Source organism: Lolium rigidum, chromosome 4 (genome assembly GCF_022539505.1).
Source record: "Lolium rigidum isolate FL_2022 chromosome 4, APGP_CSIRO_Lrig_0.1, whole genome shotgun sequence".
In the NCBI taxonomy this organism is placed as follows: domain Eukaryota; kingdom Viridiplantae; phylum Streptophyta; class Magnoliopsida; order Poales; family Poaceae; genus Lolium; species Lolium rigidum.
The window spans coordinates 239,865,916-239,884,165 of record NC_061511.1 but is presented as its reverse complement, the minus strand read 5'-3'; the positions used below and the strand labels follow the sequence as shown (position 1 = coordinate 239,884,165).

At 48.0% G+C, this 18,250-nt stretch overlaps 2 protein-coding genes and 1 pseudogene across 2 annotated transcripts; 2 read left to right on the top strand and 1 right to left on the bottom strand.

Annotated features, from left to right (window-relative positions):
- The first annotated feature begins 304 nt into the window (after positions 1-304).
- LOC124707373 (probable sugar phosphate/phosphate translocator At2g25520) lies at positions 305-2,443 on the top strand. The gene is made up of 2 exons (XM_047239033.1): positions 305-1,635; positions 2,100-2,443. Exon 1 carries the CDS (start codon positions 537-539, stop codon positions 1,602-1,604), a length of 1,068 nt encoding a protein of 355 aa, XP_047094989.1. The 5' UTR covers positions 305-536; the 3' UTR covers positions 1,605-1,635; positions 2,100-2,443.
- A 4,088-nt stretch (positions 2,444-6,531) lies between these two features.
- Positions 6,532-10,766, bottom strand: LOC124707372 (potassium transporter 1-like). Its single transcript, XM_047239032.1, has 10 exons — positions 10,663-10,766; positions 9,530-9,683; positions 9,211-9,433; positions 8,867-9,115; positions 8,712-8,762; positions 8,372-8,632; positions 8,218-8,270; positions 7,976-8,090; positions 7,625-7,879; positions 6,532-7,532 (listed from the first exon to the last, which is right to left on the bottom strand). Exons 2-10 carry the CDS (start codon positions 9,629-9,631, stop codon positions 6,532-6,534), a joined length of 2,310 nt encoding a protein of 769 aa, XP_047094988.1. The 5' UTR covers positions 9,632-9,683; positions 10,663-10,766.
- Positions 10,767-14,426: 3,660 nt separating this feature from the next.
- The window catches only part of LOC124648473, a 33,695-nt pseudogene continuing 29,871 nt past the window's right edge, over positions 14,427-18,250 (top strand).

Here is an 18,250-nt window from a genome sequence, read left to right as displayed (position 1 = left end):
GGCATTTTCTTATACCGGTGGGCACAGAAAAAAACTGTTACCAGCAAGGTATGGAAAAACCGGCCGAGAAAAAAAAACAAAGATTGTCACGCACTCACACGGCTCATTGACCATGTCACGCAAATGGGAGTTAGAAACGCATCATCAGAGCTTGAATTATCTTTGATGAGAAAGGAACGTGTTACCTTTAAAACCTGCACGTCAACGTCACAATGGATTAACTAGTTCAAAAATAATGCTACTACTACCAGAGAACTGGAAAACCCAAAAGAAAAACGGAACGACGAGTCAAAGTGCTCCCCAACAAAGCACAAAGGCTGGTATTCTCCACGTGGCCAGCGCACCCAGTCCAACCTCACCTAAACCCCCCATCCCAAACACAACCTTAACCCATCCCCACCTCCTGCTTTCATACTCATACTCTGTCTGTCCCCAAATCCTCAGATCCGCCTCCTCCTCCCCCAGTCCACCCTCCCACCGCGCCACCGCTCCGTACCCCCGGATCCAGATCCGCCGCCACCACCACCCTCGCAACCATGGCCGGCGGCGGCGGGGGCGCCGGCGGCTTGTCGGAGTCGGTGCTCCGCAAGGTGCTGCTCTCCTACTGCTACGTGGCCGTCTGGATCTTCCTCTCCTTCGCCGTCATCGTCTACAACAAGTACATCCTCGACCCCAAGATGTACAACTGGCCCTTCCCCATCTCGCTCACCATGGTGCACATGACCTTCTGCTCCACGCTCGCCGTCGCGCTCGTCCGCCTCCTCCGCCTCGTCGACCCGCCCTCCTCGCCCCCCATGACGCCCCACCTCTACACCTCCTCCGTCGTCCCCATCGGCGCGCTCTACGCCATGTCGCTCTGGTTCTCCAACTCCGCCTACATCTACCTCTCCGTCTCCTTCATCCAGATGCTCAAGGCGCTCATGCCCGTCGCCGTCTACTCCATCGGCGTCCTCTTCAAGAAGGAGACCTTCCGCTCCGCGTCCATGCTCAACATGCTCTCCATCTCCTTCGGCGTCGCCATCGCCGCCTACGGCGAGGCCCGCTTCGACGTCCGCGGCGTCGCCCTCCAGCTCGCCGCCGTCGCGTTCGAGGCCACGCGACTCGTGCTCATCCAGATCCTCCTCACCTCCAAGGGCATCTCGCTCAACCCCATCACATCCCTATACTACGTCGCGCCATGCTGCCTCTGCTTCCTCCTCGTGCCCTGGATCTTCGTCGAGCTGCCCAGGCTGCGCGCCGTCGGCACCTTCCAGCCCGACTTCTTCATCTTCGGCACCAACTCCCTCTGCGCCTTCGCGCTCAACCTCGCCGTCTTCCTCCTCGTCGGCAAGACCTCCGCGCTCACCATGAATGTCGCCGGTGTCGTCAAGGACTGGCTCTTGATCGCCTTCTCATGGTCCGTCATCCGGGACACCGTCACGCCCATCAACCTATTCGGCTACGGGATCGCCTTCCTTGGGGTGGGATACTACAACCACATCAAGCTACAGGCCCTCAAAGCCAAGGAGGCCCAGAAGAAGAACGCACAGGCTGATGAGGAGGCTGGATCGCTCTTGCAGGAGCGAGATGGCCACAGTGATCGCAAGAGCGAAAACCAGGCTTAGAGACCTCCACATCCTGGCATGCCCACATTTGGTTGGTTCTAAATCCATTATTGTCTCATACTCTTGTATTTTTCAATTACACCTAGTACAATCTGCTTGTTATGTACTATGAGTTTGACATTTATTTACATGCTGGAAATTGTGATCCCACATGTGTTACTATTTTTCGTTTAAGTAGAGAAGAAAAGTGGTAAAGATCAATGGGAGCCATGCTTTTTTGCACAACTAGATCGCTGGGTCTCTACTTTCTGCTGTGAACTGTCATCTACATGCTTTAATTAGTCAATTGCCTTCTTTCCTTTCAGAATATGTAATGTTATATCAGAGAAACCTTGAAAGTACTTTCAGAATATGTAATGCTATCAGAGAAACCATGAAAGTACTCGAAATCATGATTGTTTTGTAATGCTACCTTGAAAAACACCCAAAACCATGATCCTTCCTGTAGCAGCGTGTACCATCTTCCTAGTTCTAATTATGATGGATGTTGGACAGGGAATCTGGTGCAAAGTGCAAGGACTATAGCCTGGTCTACAGTTGCTTTCAGGGAGGTGGATGCTGGTTCCGTTACTTTTTAACTTTAGTTGGACCTGAGAAGCAAATCAAGAGAACTTATTGGTCTAGGAAAATACTTGCATTTGAACCTGCTTTGCTTCTGGAGAGCTAGAAGAAACACTTATATTACCGTGTTATTTATTTTTGCTTTTTTTGTCCCCATCGAAAGGCGGCCTTGCTTCCTCTCTCAATCATTTGCCTATTTATTTGTTCAAGTAGCCTAGGTAAAAATGTACTGCACACTCGTGTTATCATATAATGAGCTTACTGTAAACTATTCGGTAGTCTTGTCTTTTGTCTATTTAAATTGTGTGATTATGCCTTCACTTGTTACGTGGCGGATAGAATCTTTGCTTGATCATTTTACACCTGATCACACGAGAATTGTTGCATGGTAATGTAACTCCGTTACCAGCTACATATGATTTCGTTTTTGCACTAGATTCAGATGAGATTTACTTGGTGGTAGCTCCAGTTGTGTATTGTCATACATTCAGATATTGGAATCATGGCATCTAGGATTTTATTCTGATCTGCATGTTTGCATGACCTCAGCTCCCAGCTGTTCCTTCTGCTCAGCATTATGTCATGGGGTTTGAGGACCCTTCTTGACATTTAATTTGCTTGTTGAGAGCAAGAATTGTCGAGCCTATCAGTTTATTTGCCCCCACCGGTAGTTTGAACTGTGTTGGTAAGCTGTTATGGTAGCTGAATTGAATTATCCTTAAATGGTCCTGGGGCTGTATGGAACTCTTGCTACCTGTCGCTGTTCATCTGATCATATACCAACCTAAGAGCATCTCCAGTCGCGTCCCCCAAACCGTCCCCCAAAGGGATTTGGGGCGCGCCGGACAAAAAAAGCGTTCCAGCCGCGTCCCCCAAAGCCCTTTTTTGTCCGGCGCGCCCCGATACGGTGTCCGGCGTCCCGAGCCCGTCCCCGTCCCACGGGGACGCACCGGGCACGCCGGACACAACGAAATGAGAGGCGAGGAGGCGCGGGGCCGACCCGTCGGCGGCTCGGACGCTCAACCGCCACATACGTAGCGACGGTGCGGTTGACGAGAAGCGGAACCGTCGCATTGGCAAGCGCGTCGACGACGCGCCAACCCCGCCGGAATGGAGCGCCGACTCCTCGGAAGAGCAACCGCCGCTCTCTTCGACTTCGCGCCGCCGTTCATCCGCGCTCAATAAGACCCGTACGTACGCCGTCATTCATCCAAGCTTCCATCCGACACCTTCGGCGACGATGAGCTACATCTCCCGGCCTCCCGTCCGACACCTCCGGCGAGGAAAGCTCTGTCGGCCGGCGCCATTGGTGGGACAAAGCCGGGACGCCGAGCGGCGGCGACGATTCCCCGCCGCCGGTTGACGCCGAGGAGGAATGGCCGGGCTGGGGAGGAGGAGGAAGAAGAGAGCGAGGCCGCGGCGGCGGCGGTGGCCCGTGCGAAGGCGAAGGCGGCCAAGGCGAAGGCTTCCAAGGCGAAGGCCGCCAAGGCCAAGGCCGCCAAGGCCAAGGCCAAGGCCAAGGCCAAGGCGCAGCCGACGAGCACCGGCGACGACGACGCGTCGAGCGCCGACACCGCCTCTTCGGAAGAGGTGACGAGCGAGGAAGCGCCACCGCGATGACGACGACGAGGCGGGGCCATCGGCGAAGAAGAAGAAGTAGATAGTTTATATGTATTTAATTATATTTTTTCGAAGTTTTATATATAATTTGTTTATGTTCAACCGATTTGAATATTATTAATAGTTTCTTTCTAGCCAAAAAAATTATTTTAAATGTTTGGGGGCGGCGTTTGGGGGACGCGGCTGGGGAGCGACGTCCCCCAAACGCGGCACGAATAAAACACGTCCCCCAAACGCTCAATCCGGCGCGCTTTGGGGGACGGTTTGGGGGACGCGGCTGGAGATGCTCTAACAATCCTAGAAGAAGTTAAGGTCTGGTGTTAGGTTGTCCCGTTCTTTTCATTAATGTGGCCTGAAACTCCTGGTCCTGGTCGATCTTCACTAATTGGTTCGTCCAGGGTCTATGTCAGCCGTATTAAACTGGTCAAGTGGCAAGCTGAAGGCGACATAAAATGGTTGTTTTAGAAGGGTAATCAGATATTTGCACACTTGAGAAATCTTTGCCCTGGAGTTTCACCATGAATTCTTGGAACCATGTCCGTTGTTGACGTAGTGCTGGGCCATGATTGTGGGCATCTGCACTAGTGGTTTGAACCTGAACCCAAACCTGATCATCTGAAATAACAAACCAGTACGGAAAGTTGATCACCTAGCTTGTACTTTTTCTAGCACCATTTTCTTATTAGACTATTACACTATCCAGATTTCAGAAGTATATTAGCATCAGAAATTCTGGGAGTTGCGTTCTAGCACTGTCTAGAAAGCCGGGGCTGTAATGGCTCTATAAACTCGGGGTCCCTTTTGGTGCATGCGACACCACGCAACAACAGGTTGTTTTATGGGTGACACTACGCAAGCCTTGCTCTTTTTGCCAACAGGGCTTGTGGGCATGGGGGAGGACCAATGGACCATATCCTGACCTAATGTGTGGGGGCTGTGGGCTACCATATCACTTCGGATACAAGGCAACGTAAACCCTTGTCTCTCTCCTTGCTGTTACAGCTTCGTGCCAGTAAGGGTTTTCGAGCCGCCACCTCTCTAGAAAAAAAACTAGCCTCCGCATCCACCTCCGCCTCACCATATGTCGCTTTCCCCTCCTCCGCCCAGCCTCGTTGGCATCACAAGAGGTGGGTAACTATGAGTGGAGTTTCAATAAAAGTTATGTTTCCAATAGAGTAGGTTAGGGGTTTGGTAACTATCTTCTTTCTCTGTGCCAGTGTCAATAGAGATGTCATCGTTTACGGTAAGTGATATTTCGTCCTTCATTCGATGACACGATCTCCTCCCGACGTCAACCATGGTGTTGAAGGATTAAATTTCTCTAGATATGCTCTTTCCCAACGTCAACGGTGATGTTGTAAGACACTTGTGTTGCCAATAGGTAATGGGACTGATTGCCTTTTTCCCGAGAAATTGGTAGCGGAACATTGGACTCTTGAGTGATGCCTCTTCACCATCAGGTTCGCTTGGCTTCTTCACTTACTTGCCGATTTTATCTTTTGTATAAGGTAATAGTACCTCTATTGAGAAATGTAAGCCTTATTTATAGCTTTCGAAAAAGGCTTATATTTCGGAACCGAGGTATAACCTTTTAGGAAACTTCCCTGTTTGTTGCCTTTGCTGAAATTTATCTAAAATAGTCTTAGTTGTGTGTCTACCTTCTTGGAATTCACTGTAGTGGTTCTTCACTTGAATAAAGTGTACCGCCCTCAGGCCGGTTCAGCTAGTTATCAACAAAAAAGACAGTGAACACTTCCTTGGGCATGATGTCCCGATGAATTTTAGCATTCAGGCCTTGCATTGAATTCACATTAAGGTGGAGAACCTTAAGTTATGTATAACATCTAGTGTTGATTTTAAAAAATAATCTAGTGTAGTAATGATACATACTGATTTTCCCTGAACTGGACAAAAGAGTTAAAAACGATAAGCAGAAGATAATGATCAATAGGAAAATGATTAAACAATTCTACTGTAAATTACACCAGAATTTACACAATGTAATTTGGCACTCCATTCTGTACATCCTGAGAAGCATTGCCTAATATTGTTGAACAAACCTTCTACTACATTTGCAGGTGCCTGTTTCGAGACTACATTTTCAGGTAGTCGTATGTAACACAGAACTGCAAAAAAAGGGTTCGATTTTTGGATATCTGGTAAGGTGTTCTTCTGCAACCACTCCTCACTTCCCGTGATAGCACCAGTAATGCTAGTATACTCTGCCAATTGTTCTTTCCCTTTTAGGATGTGTGCAATCAACATTCAAAATTTTGACAACAAAAATACTCATAAAGATGTTTAGAGAAAATTATATTGGCAGATTTCCCATCAATGGTACTCCTATATCATTTATACATTTTATTATATTTTTTTGCTAAGATGTTGACGCACGAAGCACAAGTAGAAGAGAGCAAAGGTAATAATGTTAGACAAGTAAACATGGTAATAAAATATATTTTATTCTCCTTTGGTAAATATATGAAATATTATGAACTTTGCTTATGCCTGGGAGACCAGTCACACTTTAGTTGCAAAAGGAAATATTACCCTTACATTGGACACATCAAATAACGCCACACTGTACAGATAAAACGAAAAGGAAAACCTTCCAACCAAAGCAAAACCCCTCACACACCTGCATGCCTCTTTATTGAATCGACAATGGCACTAATTTGCTCTTTAAATTCAGCGCCATGGACCCAGAATCACATGGTTAGGCTCGCCTCGTACTTGGGTAAAATCACTATATTTCATATGTGATCCCAACTTTGAGCAGCTGGTCTTTCGGAATGGCCAGTGCCTTATGCCCCTGTGTCAAGTTCTTCCTCAAGAATGTATAAACATAGTTCACCACTATCTTCTTCAAGATTGAGGAGTTGGCTTTAGCTGTAACATTCGCCTCCCCCATCAGGTACACCATCCCTTGCGCCATCTCCCTGTCAATCAGCTGCTTCTCCTCCTCAACTGTCTGGTTCAGTGCACGGGAACTAGTGATCCTCCCAGAGTGGTTGCTCACCCGTGTTTCGATCACCTCCTCACTGTACACTGCAGTTTGTGTAGATCGCCTCGGCCTGGTCTGGTCTTCTGAAACTTCAATGCTGTTGTTGCTCTCTGGTTCGTTCTGTGCGAATGCGCTCTCCTCCTGGATGAACATCTTGAGCCTATCCATAAGAAATGCTGCAAACTCCTTGGGATCCTCCAGACTGTCACTGTACCCATACCGTGCTACGCACCGGAACATTCGATGCTCCTTTGGGCCAACTTGCCGGAAGAGGAACCTCTCTGCAGGCACCACACGCACGATCGGCAGGTGCTTGATTGACATGAACATGAAGATGGAGTGCACCGACGGTATCTTCTTGACCAGCCGAGGGAATACTGGGGGGATACCCTGAACCAGCTCCGTATAAAGGAGTCCCACCCCAGGGACCCGCCGAACGTCATTCTTCTCGAGAAGTGTTGTCATTTCACTAATAGGCACAATGTGGTCAAGCTCGTACCAGTACCTCTGGACATGGACATAGTGCCATGCTGCCATCAGGCTCATCACGATAAGCGCAAAACAGAACGGAAGGTATCCACCATCAATGAACTTCGACAGTATGGAAGAGAGATAGATCAACTCTATGGAGCCAAACACGACGTAGAAGAGCGCGATGAAGATGACGTGCTTCTTCCATATGAGAAGCATCACAACGGTCATCAGATGGGTGGTGATCGAGAAGGTGGTCACGACACAGATCCCTACCCATCACCCGCATCAGATCAGATGAATGTGTTCAGCACTATTTCCATATACTAAAGCCTCAATGTGTAACTCTTTGCGAGCTGCTTACCGTAAGCATTGCCGATGTGATTAGTTGTTTTGAAGGCAATTGTGACTATGATGCTCGCCAATCCCATCATGAAGTTCACCTCAGGAATGTACACCTGCCCCTCATATTTGCGTGAGGTGTGGATCACTCGAACCCTGGGCATGCATCCGAGAGATTGGGCCTTGGAGAGGATAGCAAATGCACCAGAGAGCATAGCTTGGCTTGCTATGATGGCAGCAAGAATGGCAACGATGAAGGTTGGCCAGAACATTGGTGCTGCAGGAGCATAGGCATGCAGAGTTTATTTTACTTGTGGTATGCTTACCCAGTAGTCTATTACATGAAGCAGAACTGCTCTTATTATTTTTATACCTGGTATAGATTTATAGAAGGTGTCCGGAACGTGCTCCGGGAACTTTCTCAGATAAGCCGCCTGCCCCATGTAACACAGCGCTACCGATGGGAAGAGGATACCATTGAAGCTGATCTGCAAGCAAAATACAGCAACCAATGTGAGATGCTTCTCTTTTAACTTTTGAAAGCTATATGTAAAGGTTAAAGTGATAGCAAAATAGGGATCACAAAACATATAGGAGTATTATGCTGCTCGTTACCTGAACAGCCCTGATGTTGAAATGTCCTAGGTCAGCAAACATACCTTCGGTGCCTGTTTCATATGACAATCAGTCAGTGGGTTCAGATTACAGCCTTGCAGGTTGCAGGCTGTAGAAGCCATTTTCAGTTGCATTTTTCAGCCAGAAAGGTTACCTGTGACACACAAGACAATTCCACCAAGTGAAACCCATCCATCCTTCCCGTTCCTTGTGAAGTATTGTACTATGTACATCGGATTAAAGGCCCGTAGAACACCGATATCGTGAATAACGAGGTTGTACAGTCCGATACCAGCAATCAGAATGAACCACACTGAGATAACTGGAGCAAAGGTATACCCGACCTTGTCAGTCCCAAACCGTTGGACTGAGAAGATCATGAACAGAATTGCCACCGATATGAGAACCACTTGTGCTGTACAAAGGACCAACATCAGAAATATTAGATGTGATGGGCACAGAGTAATAAGAAAGTCTAATATATTTTGACATACTTTGAGTCAAGCTTGGTGCTTTTTCCCTGATCCCACTCACTGCAGAGAGCACTGCATGAAACAAAACATCAGTACTGCTGTGTTTATACTACATGTACTCGTATTGTGTAAAGCACAAGATGATACTGTTGAATCTCCATTTTCTTAATCATTACCAGAAATTGCTGGTGTCAAGGTTCCATCGCCTATCACCATGGATGTGCCAAGGATGGTGAGGGTGAAGAGTACAATCTTGGCAGCCTTGCTGGACTCAAGCTTCTCCTTCACCCATTGCGCCCTCTTCAGCTGTGAATTCGGGGCTTCAATGTGGTAATTGGACACTTCCGCATCCTCAGCTTGCTGATCCGGGATCATCCTTATCTTTGCATACCGTGATATCAGCGAGTAAAGCGCAAATGTGCCACCTAGAACGGCAATGCGTTGTTATTTCATATCAACTTGATAACCCTATACCGCAAGCACTTGAGCAGTTGAGCTTAGCTTGTCTGAAATGGCTTACCATCTCCGTTGTCGTTGGCATACAGTACGATGAAGACGTACTTGAGCATCGGTATGATTATTAGAGTGTAGAGGATGAGCGACAGGACGCCCAGGAGATCATCAGTGTTCTTGATTCCATTAGGGAAGGTACTGGAGTAGACATAAAGCGGTGATGTCCCGATATCACCGTAGATGATACCGATGCTCTGGAAAGCAAGGCTCAGCGTCCGCATCCAGCTCACCTGCAAGCGTTACCCGAAGGAAAGCAAACCATATATGGTCAGACTAGAAATAGAACATTTGTGTAGCATGGATACCAAGTTGCAGGAGACGCGTACCTGGGAGCCATGATGCTTGGAATGGGAGACCTTCTCTGCATCGCCGAACAGCGAGTCATGGCGCTTGAGCGGGGCAGGTGTCTCCTCGACTTCGACCGGCATCTCTGATTACCTGATGATGTCGAAGCTGACCACTTCTGAATACCTTGGAGGCCTACATGTGTTGGAGTAATGGTATGGTAAAACAGTTAGTCTCATGTGGCACTTACTACCTGCATAAATGGTTCCAAGGCTTGTGTGGAGACCAAGTAGTGTAGTACTAACTGTTTTACCTTTGCTAAGAAAAAAAGGTTGGCAATAAACCGACATGGTAGCTTTGAAAATAACCCAGAAAAGGGCACCTTGTTTGCTAAGCAATAATACGTATACTCCAGAGCATCGGTATCATCCTACGGCGATATCAGGACCTCCAACCAAGGGATACACGCCAGCCAGATACACCAGCCCTGAGTTTAACCCACGCACAAAGTGTTGACTAGGAGCCTCGCATGATACAAGCTTAGTTTTTCTATAATTCATCTCGGATCTTCTTGGGTCATGCATGCCGCCCTCGCTCACTTGCAGATAGTAACAAGTCCGATTTGTTTCAGTGCTATAATCTGATCACAGATCAACCTCATTGGGTGCACCTTTGACCTCCCAACCTGCTCTATCTAATGTTAGTTTTAATAGGTGCATCGAGATCTATGAGTGGTAAAAAGTTTCCTTTATTTTTCCTAAGACTAATTACAGTGATAAAACAAATCTGAAGAAATTTTTTTCCTGCATAATCTCTACAAGGATGCAACATCAGTCCATGCATAGCAAAGATGTATAACCAAAACGTTAACCAATGGGGGAAAGATCGCTCTCTTGGCTATACGTAGTTAGGTAGATGAGACCGGTGAATAGCACACAATTTAGTCTGAACGCTTCACCTACGATTCAAACCTGGGTGGGATAGCTCACGGTTCAACAAGAAATCCTGATATATTTTGGGGTTTCAAGGATCTATAAACCAAATAAACATCTCAACTTCTGAATTGAACAGATTGTATGAGATTAAAAAAAACATTTTACTAAAAATAGGCCTCCATGATGAGAAGAAGCTACACCCCTTTACACAGATAGTACTAGATGGTATGGTACCTTACCTGGCTAGACGACTGAACGACGGCCAGACAAACCACAGGGGGACTGCTTCTAACAAGGAAGCAACACACTCCAGGTACTAGGAAGAAGCTGAGATCAGAGTTGGCCTGCTGCGGCTCTGCATTGGAGGGAGATGAGGAGAAAGGCTCCTTTAAATAGAGCGGCATGCAGACTGAAACCATAAAGAATTGTGAATTATCATGCAGTGTAGTACTGTATGATTGGGCCAGGTGGTGGTTTACTCTCAAGAGAGGTCTTCCTTTAGCTGTACTAAAAATGGATAGTTAACTAGTACTAGTTTCAACTCTCATCCTCATCCAAATAAACAAGACAATTATGAGGGTGCGGATTTTTAATCAAGTGAAGTTTTCACAATATTAGCATCGACCGATAAAACAAAACCGTGAGAATGGATCTGCTGAAATGTATAGCTTTTGTCATCATCTTGGGAAGTAATTAACTACCTCTTCGTGTTTCAGTATCTGTCAGCATGTCCTTCCACTCTCCGCCAAAAAAAGGGCCTTCGATAGGACAATTGGTTGCCTTGTAAAACATGCATTTCCCAACATTCCCAAGCTTGTAGCATACATTCGTGAGAAGAGGTTGCAGGAGGCTGATCTTGCCGACCCAATATACTATTCTCTTTTCCATTCTAAAAACCTTATTCAGTTCCTGGCATCCCATGACCTCACACCCACACTTCTTCTTAGAGGCATGTTGAATTTATTTGATTCTTTCAACTTCTAGGAATAGCGCATTTAAATTGTGTCACGATAACATTTAGCTGCCCAAAATACTCAAAAATCGGTTCTATGCCATGCCCAATGCATGTCTGGAATAGATGGTTAGATCCAGGGCGTTGTCAAAACCTGCTGCAAATTTCGATTTTTCATGTATATATATGTAGTTCTGCAGAAAACTTCTGAATCTGCTATCCCTTCATGTTTCAGCCAATATATAATGCCGTAAAATATACTCACATATCTATCGCATGGTATTGCATCTATATATGCGAAGTCATTTGATTTCCTAACTTTATACGTCTCTTGGCTTGCTGAAAGGTTGGACCAATTAGTTTAAACTGCAAATAATTGCTCACTAAATCTCCAGACCAATTCATATTGCAGTTATATTTTGCTTGCTTTTCGTTAACTGCTAGCCCGTTTGAAAGCAGATGCAGTGCCCATCTGAGGCAGTCAGCAGTTACCGTTCAGTTGCATATAGCATCATGAACTAGTTTGCCACGTTGACTTTGAGGGGATTCTGTTTGTGGACATACCTTTCTTGTGGTCATAATGTACTCCCATCCGTTCCCAATTACAAGATATTTTCGTAGGTAGCAGTTATTAATTGTGTAGAAAAATCATTCATTCTTGTGCATTTGTGATGTTTTCAGCATCTTATTGTGGTGGTTTTCAGCACCCAGATCTTGTCTTGCTAGTGAATTTACTTTTCAATATTTTAAATGGAGTTGTCTTACGATCTTGTCTGGCTCGTTTGGCACTCATTTCATTTCATTTGGCAGAAACAAAGAGGACGGATCGTACAGGTTGTACGGATGGCGATGAAACAAATTGTACGGATGGTGATGAAAGATTGTGAATCTAGTAGATTATTCAATAAGTTTCTCAACTAATGGTGCTCATGAGAGCTGACTTCGACGTTTGTTTAAGGCACTGACTATGAGTGCATTGACTTCTGCAGAACAACAACAAAAAAATACATTATTGGTGTTACTTTAATCAGAGAGTCATGATAGAGAAGATAAATAACTGTCATTATCCTAGGTTCTTAAAACTCTAGACAATTATTGGTGTTTTTAATTCACGTGGAAAATATCTTACAACATAATTAGGACATTGCTGAAATTAATACTCCCTCCTCACCGTTTTATAAGCCCACTATGTGCTTAGAGAAAAAATTTACCATTAAATTGGTCAAGAAAATATGAAATATATTAAAAAAACTATACCATTGAAACTTCTTTTGATTATGAATCGAATGGTACATTTTTTGTGGCATATATCTCATATTTTATTGACCAAACTTATGGTAAGTTTGTTTTCTCGAAATTAGTGGTGGGACTGGTATGGAGGGAGTACTACTTGAGACTTTCATGAGCTGCTCGGAATTATACCATTCCTATCGGTATCTGAAGTAGAGAAGCAACATTTCCATGCTACATTATGTGCAATAATGTGAGTATTGTTAGTTGGAACTTAAAATTATGGTTCTTTGCCTGTTCTCGGAAAAATATTGAGTTTATTTCTTCTTCAAGACCAGTTGGCTCAATAGAAACTCCAAATGATCTCATCATTTGGTTTATTTTCCCCAGACGCGGAGTTAACGCGGACCTGAGAGACATTGGTACCAGATCTAGAAAACTAATGCAAGACTCTGTGGAAGGGAGGTTGGCATGGCAAGGGCCAAGGCTGGCTAAAGTCTTCGAAAGCAAACAAAGGCAGGTTAACGACAGAGTAGGTGACGAAAGTGCAATGCTTCTTGGCTGTTGCTAAACATGCTCGTGCACTTCACTACACATGAAGTAAAATAGCATGTCCGTGCGAAGCCTACTCTTGATTTAAATTTTGAGTCAACTTTGATGCAGTATTAGTGCTACTAAAGTGATGGAAGCATTAATCTTTGGCGTGCATGTTTACATTTTTTGTTAACACATTCATCTTTTTTAGGCAGAAGGCTCGAAATGAGGCCGGTTTTGAATTAACGAAGCCATCAACCGGCTAGGAGTTACACCAAGATATACAACACACACATACAACACGTAAACCGAGAAACCAACAACAAAAGACAACACAAAGAACGCCAACAAGCGCCAGGTTGAGGGAGCCTTGTCTTCTGTTGCACGTGAGAGAGCACGTCTTAGTCCACGCCAACAAACCTCCTACGCACCAGAACAACAGCCCAAGGGGGACTCAACGACGGGCCAACAGCCTGGCAGAGCTTGAGGATCCAAAGGAGGGGGGTCTTGCAACGACGCCTCCAAGAAGGTGCATGGCGCGCGAATGCGTCGTCATGTCGGCAGAGACCAAGGTCATGCAAAGCTTTCACCCAGACCCCGAACCACCACCCCACGAGCTCGGGCTAGGTCCAGACCAGAAACACAACGTCTTCGCATTGGGATAGACACACCGGCAAAATACGACCAGACGCCGACCTTGCAAAGCCCCCCAAGGCACTAGGCGGGCCATCAGCTACCGAAGCAAGCAGTGTAAAAGTAGCCCGGTCGACGAGGTGAGAGGGCTGGGACATCAGCGAGAGGTCAAAGGGTGTGATCCACAAGACACTACAAGAGAAGCCTGCCCGAAGTGGGGCCACCAAGGGGGCAGAATGAGGCGGAGGGACGAAATCCCTCAGTTCGATTCGGGGGATCATCTTCGGGACGCCTTCAACAAGGGAACGACACCCGAAAGGTGACGCCGTCACCGGCAATGGCAAAGCCATGCGTAGCTTTCGCTAAGATCCCACCGGGTCAAAAATCAGGTCGCCGTCACGGGGACGTAGAGCGGACAAAACAGAGCTCACTACCGCACCTCCAACCGAGTCACACTAAGACCTAGCCCCAACTAGGTTCGAACGCAGCATGAACGCAAAAGCAACATCTGCACTAGCGCGACCCTGATGGTCAGAGGGAAAGACCACAACCGCGACATCAGTTGTAGCCCGGGCCATGCTGCCTACCCCGGCAAACATGCATTGACTAAGAGACTCAAACCCTAACAGGGTCGGCTAGCATCGGAGACCTGCGATGCGACAGGAAGCCACCGATGTGAACGAGCTAAGTTGCCGGATCGACAAAGGATCAAGCGCCAAAGGTGGAAAGCCCCAACCGGCGGCTACGCCACCGCCACATTCAAGGCCCACTTCACCCGCCCAGGCAGAAGAGATCAACTGGCCAGGCCCGGCTAGTCCCAGATCTGGGCCCACAAGCCCAGATCCAGCCGGACCAACACAGCCAGCGGCGGCCACGACGCGCCAGGCGCCGCCCCGCGCCGGCCAGACGGAGAAGCTCAGCGCCGGCCAGGGGCCACCGCGCCGCCGTGCGGTCGCGGCCCGCCCCGACGGGCCCACCCGACGCGCGGGAAAGGGCGAACAGAGGCGCCTGAACCGCTGCCGTCGCAGCCAACAGGCTGGCCACCCTACACGACCGGAGGAGCTGCTGCCGAAGCCCACCCCGCCGGACTTCGCCACCGCCAGATCGGGAGCCGCCCCGTCGGACCGTCTCGCGCGCGGGAAGAGAGATTCCACCGCCGTCGGCACCGCGCGGGCTTTGCCCGGCGGCGGCGGCGGGGGAAAGGGGGGAGGGGGACGGCTGGAGGGGAGGGTTGGGGGTGCCCGGCCGCCTCGGGGGGGGGGCGACGGGAGCGGCGGGGGGGGGGGGCGTAACACATTCATCTTGGAGCGTTAATCAATTATGTTTGTCAGGTTGGGAGGAAGAATGAACTTGAACGATGAGAGTAAATCGTGAAAAATACAAGCAAGGATTCCTACTTTGGACAAGATCTTTCCCTTCAAGCTCTAGGTTTCTTTCAGGACCTGCTCACGCTTTGAGCTCCACATTGCTTCAGCCCACTCCGTGCATGCGTTCCTCTTTTGCATTAACCATAGATTTCTAATGGGCTAGCAGAAAGATCCACATATTTGGTGCCCAATCTTGTATTTGCTGGATGTCTTGCGTGATTTAAGTCTTTTGGCGTACTGTAATATCCTCTTGATGTATTGCCGCCCTGATTTCCCTCTAGTTGCGTAATGCAATATCCTCTTGATACTCGGTGTAATATCCTCTTAAAACCAGGGAAATTTCTTTCTGGTGGAGAGGCTGTCTCAAGTCACTTGATACCTACAAGGATATGGCTTCCTGTGCACTCAAGAATGGAAAACCCATTCTGTTTTGGTCTGATAAACGGTTACCGGAGGTTTTATCCAACAAGTGGCCATTTCTTTTCACTTTTGTCAAGGATGCTTCACACTCTGGATGTCATTAACACAGATGATGTTGCAACTTTCTTTCATTTACCTTTGTCTGTGCAAGCTATGGCGGAATATCATCACTTTGTACAACTGGTGCATGACACTCAGATCTCAGGAAAAGGATAAATGTATGGTGCTAGCTGATGGCTCTGGTTACAAGGTATCTTCTGTGTATAAATCTGTGATGAAGCAAGACCCAGTCCTTCCTGCTATTTCCTGGCTTTGGAAAAGTTGTTGTCAGGATAAGCACAAAATCTTTTTTAGGTTTCTCACTAGTGGAAAACGGGGCTATAGGCCCGGTCCATTTGGGCCTTCAGTCCCGGTTTCCAAACCGGGACCAATAAGGCAGGACTAAAGGGTCCCCCTTTAGTCCCGGTTCAAAGTTGCACCGGGCCTAAAGGCGGCGCCACGTGGTGCTGCCAGGAAGCTCGTGGTGGATGGCCTTTGGTCCCGGTTCGTGGTACGAACCGGGCCTGTGATTCTCTGCCGCGGCAGAGTTTCAGCAATGTATATATATCATTCAAGAAACCACAAAATATCGTCGTGAATATATATAGACATCGTCAACAGTACACGTAATGCATGCATATTTACAATATAGAGTCGGATCTTTTTACTAAATCTATTAGCTTCTACGAAGTTGCTCAACATCTAGCTATGACCTTCTTATAGTGCTCTCCACCTGGGGTAATGACCTCGGTAAGAAAGAATCCCGCGATTTCCTCTTGAATTGCTCGTATTTGATCCTCCGTTATGAGAGTGTCCCGCAGTGCGTTTCATCTATATTTAAAAAAGGAGATCAATATATGAATGGAACTCAATACAATAGATGGTACTAATTAAGATAATTGTGAGAATTTGTTATCGTACACGAGTGTGGTGTATACGGGCATCCCCACCCTTGGGACAGGCCATGTCACGAATGAAGGTGCAGACGTAGTCGTCCTCCGCCGCAATGCGCTGAGCTACCTCCTCTGGCGGGGCCGGCTCCCTCTGAAACGACCGTGGCCCATAAGACCTCCACCATAGAATATCCGGGTTGACGACGGGACCCGGATTCCGCACCAAGGTGCGCGACCCGGAAGCTAAGACCTCCCAGTGCCACCCCGGCGGAGCCCAGTCCCGGACCACCCCCAGCTGCTGCATCTCCTCTAGAAGAGTCAGACCACGGCGCGGCGGCTGTCGCGGTATCGTAGCTACGAAAACAAATCATATATATATATGTACCAAAGTTAACATAAATTAAAAAATAACTTCACTATATGTTAGTCGGCGCCGGCACTACCATTTGGGGGGCGTCGGCACTACATATATACTCTATTTTGGGGGCGCCGGCACTATGTCGCGGCGGCACCGCCACGGACTCGGCACAGCCACGGGCGCCGGTAGGGGCACCGCCACGGACTCGGCACCGGCACGGGCGCCGGTAGGGGCACCGCCACAGACTCGGCACCGGCAGGGCCGCCCGCACTACCGGATTAACTATACTAACAATTTTCTAACTATAATTTTCACTACTTTTTCTAACATATCGGATTAACTATACTAATAATTTTCACTACTATAATTTTTTAACTATAATTTTCTATCTTATTTCTAACAAATATTCTTTTCATAACTTTTTTCTAACTATAATACTAACAATCTAAAAATCTAATACTAACTATTTCTAAAAATCTAATACTAACTATTTCTAAAAATCTAATACTAACAATTTCTAAAAATCTAATACTAACTATTTCTAAAAATCTAATACTAACAATCTAAAAATCTAATACTAACTATTTCTAAAAATCTAATACTAACAATCTAAAAATCTAAAAAATTAAAAAAAAGGGTGGCCGGGGGCTCACCTTGGCGCCGGCGGAGAGGAGGCGCGCGGCGGACGGCGACGCGGGCGGTGGACGGCGACGTGGGCGGAGGAGAGGAGGCGACGGGCGCGGGCGTACGGGCGTCGCGCGGACGGAGGCGGGCGGACGGCGGGCGGACGACGCGCGGACGGCGCGACAGGCGCGAGCGTGGCGTGCGGACGGCGGCGGGCGGTGACGCGGGCGGCGGCGCGGTGGACGGCGACGGCGGCGATTTCGCGTGGCGGTTGGGCAGCCTGGCGGCGCTCAGCGCTTCGTCTCCGCGGGATTGATCTCCGCGGAGACGAAGCGATACGCTTATACCCCCCCCTTTGGTCCCGGTTCGTGGCATAAACTGGGACCAAAGGCCCCTTTGGTCCCGGTTTGTAATACAAACCGGGCCTAAAGGCAAATAGGCCTTTAGGCCCGGTTTGTATGACAAACCGGGACCAAAGGCCAATTTTTTTTTAAATTTCATTCCCGCCTTATTTCAAATCAAAAAAACACACGTACTGGCCACCGCCATGCCACACGTGTCCACCGCCGCCGCCGCCATGTACTGGCCACCGCCGCCACCGCCACCGCCGTGTACTGGCCACCGCCGCCACCGCCACCGCCGTGTACTGGCCACCGCCACCGCCGTGTACTGGCCACCGCCACCACCGTCACCGCAGTGTACCGGCCACCACCGTCACCGCCATGTACCGGCCACCGCCGCCGTGCCACACGTGTCCCTTCCCCGTGCCACGTGTCC

Bases quoted from the DNA above. Each gene is read 5' to 3' on its own strand.
- LOC124707373 (XM_047239033.1), top strand. From the start codon at position 537: ATGGCCGGCGGCGGCGGGGGCGCCGGCGGCTTGTCGGAGTCGGTGCTC.
- LOC124707372 (XM_047239032.1), bottom strand. From the start codon at position 9,631: ATGCCGGTCGAAGTCGAGGAGACACCTGCCCCGCTCAAGCGCCATGAC. The intron at 9,116-9,210 runs GTAAGCCATTTC...TTGCCGTTCTAG, and splicing joins TGCCAACGACAACGGAGATG to GTGGCACATTTGCGCTTTAC. The intron at 8,763-8,866 runs GTAATGATTAAG...TGTTTCATGCAG, and splicing joins CTTGACACCAGCAATTTCTG to TGCTCTCTGCAGTGAGTGGG.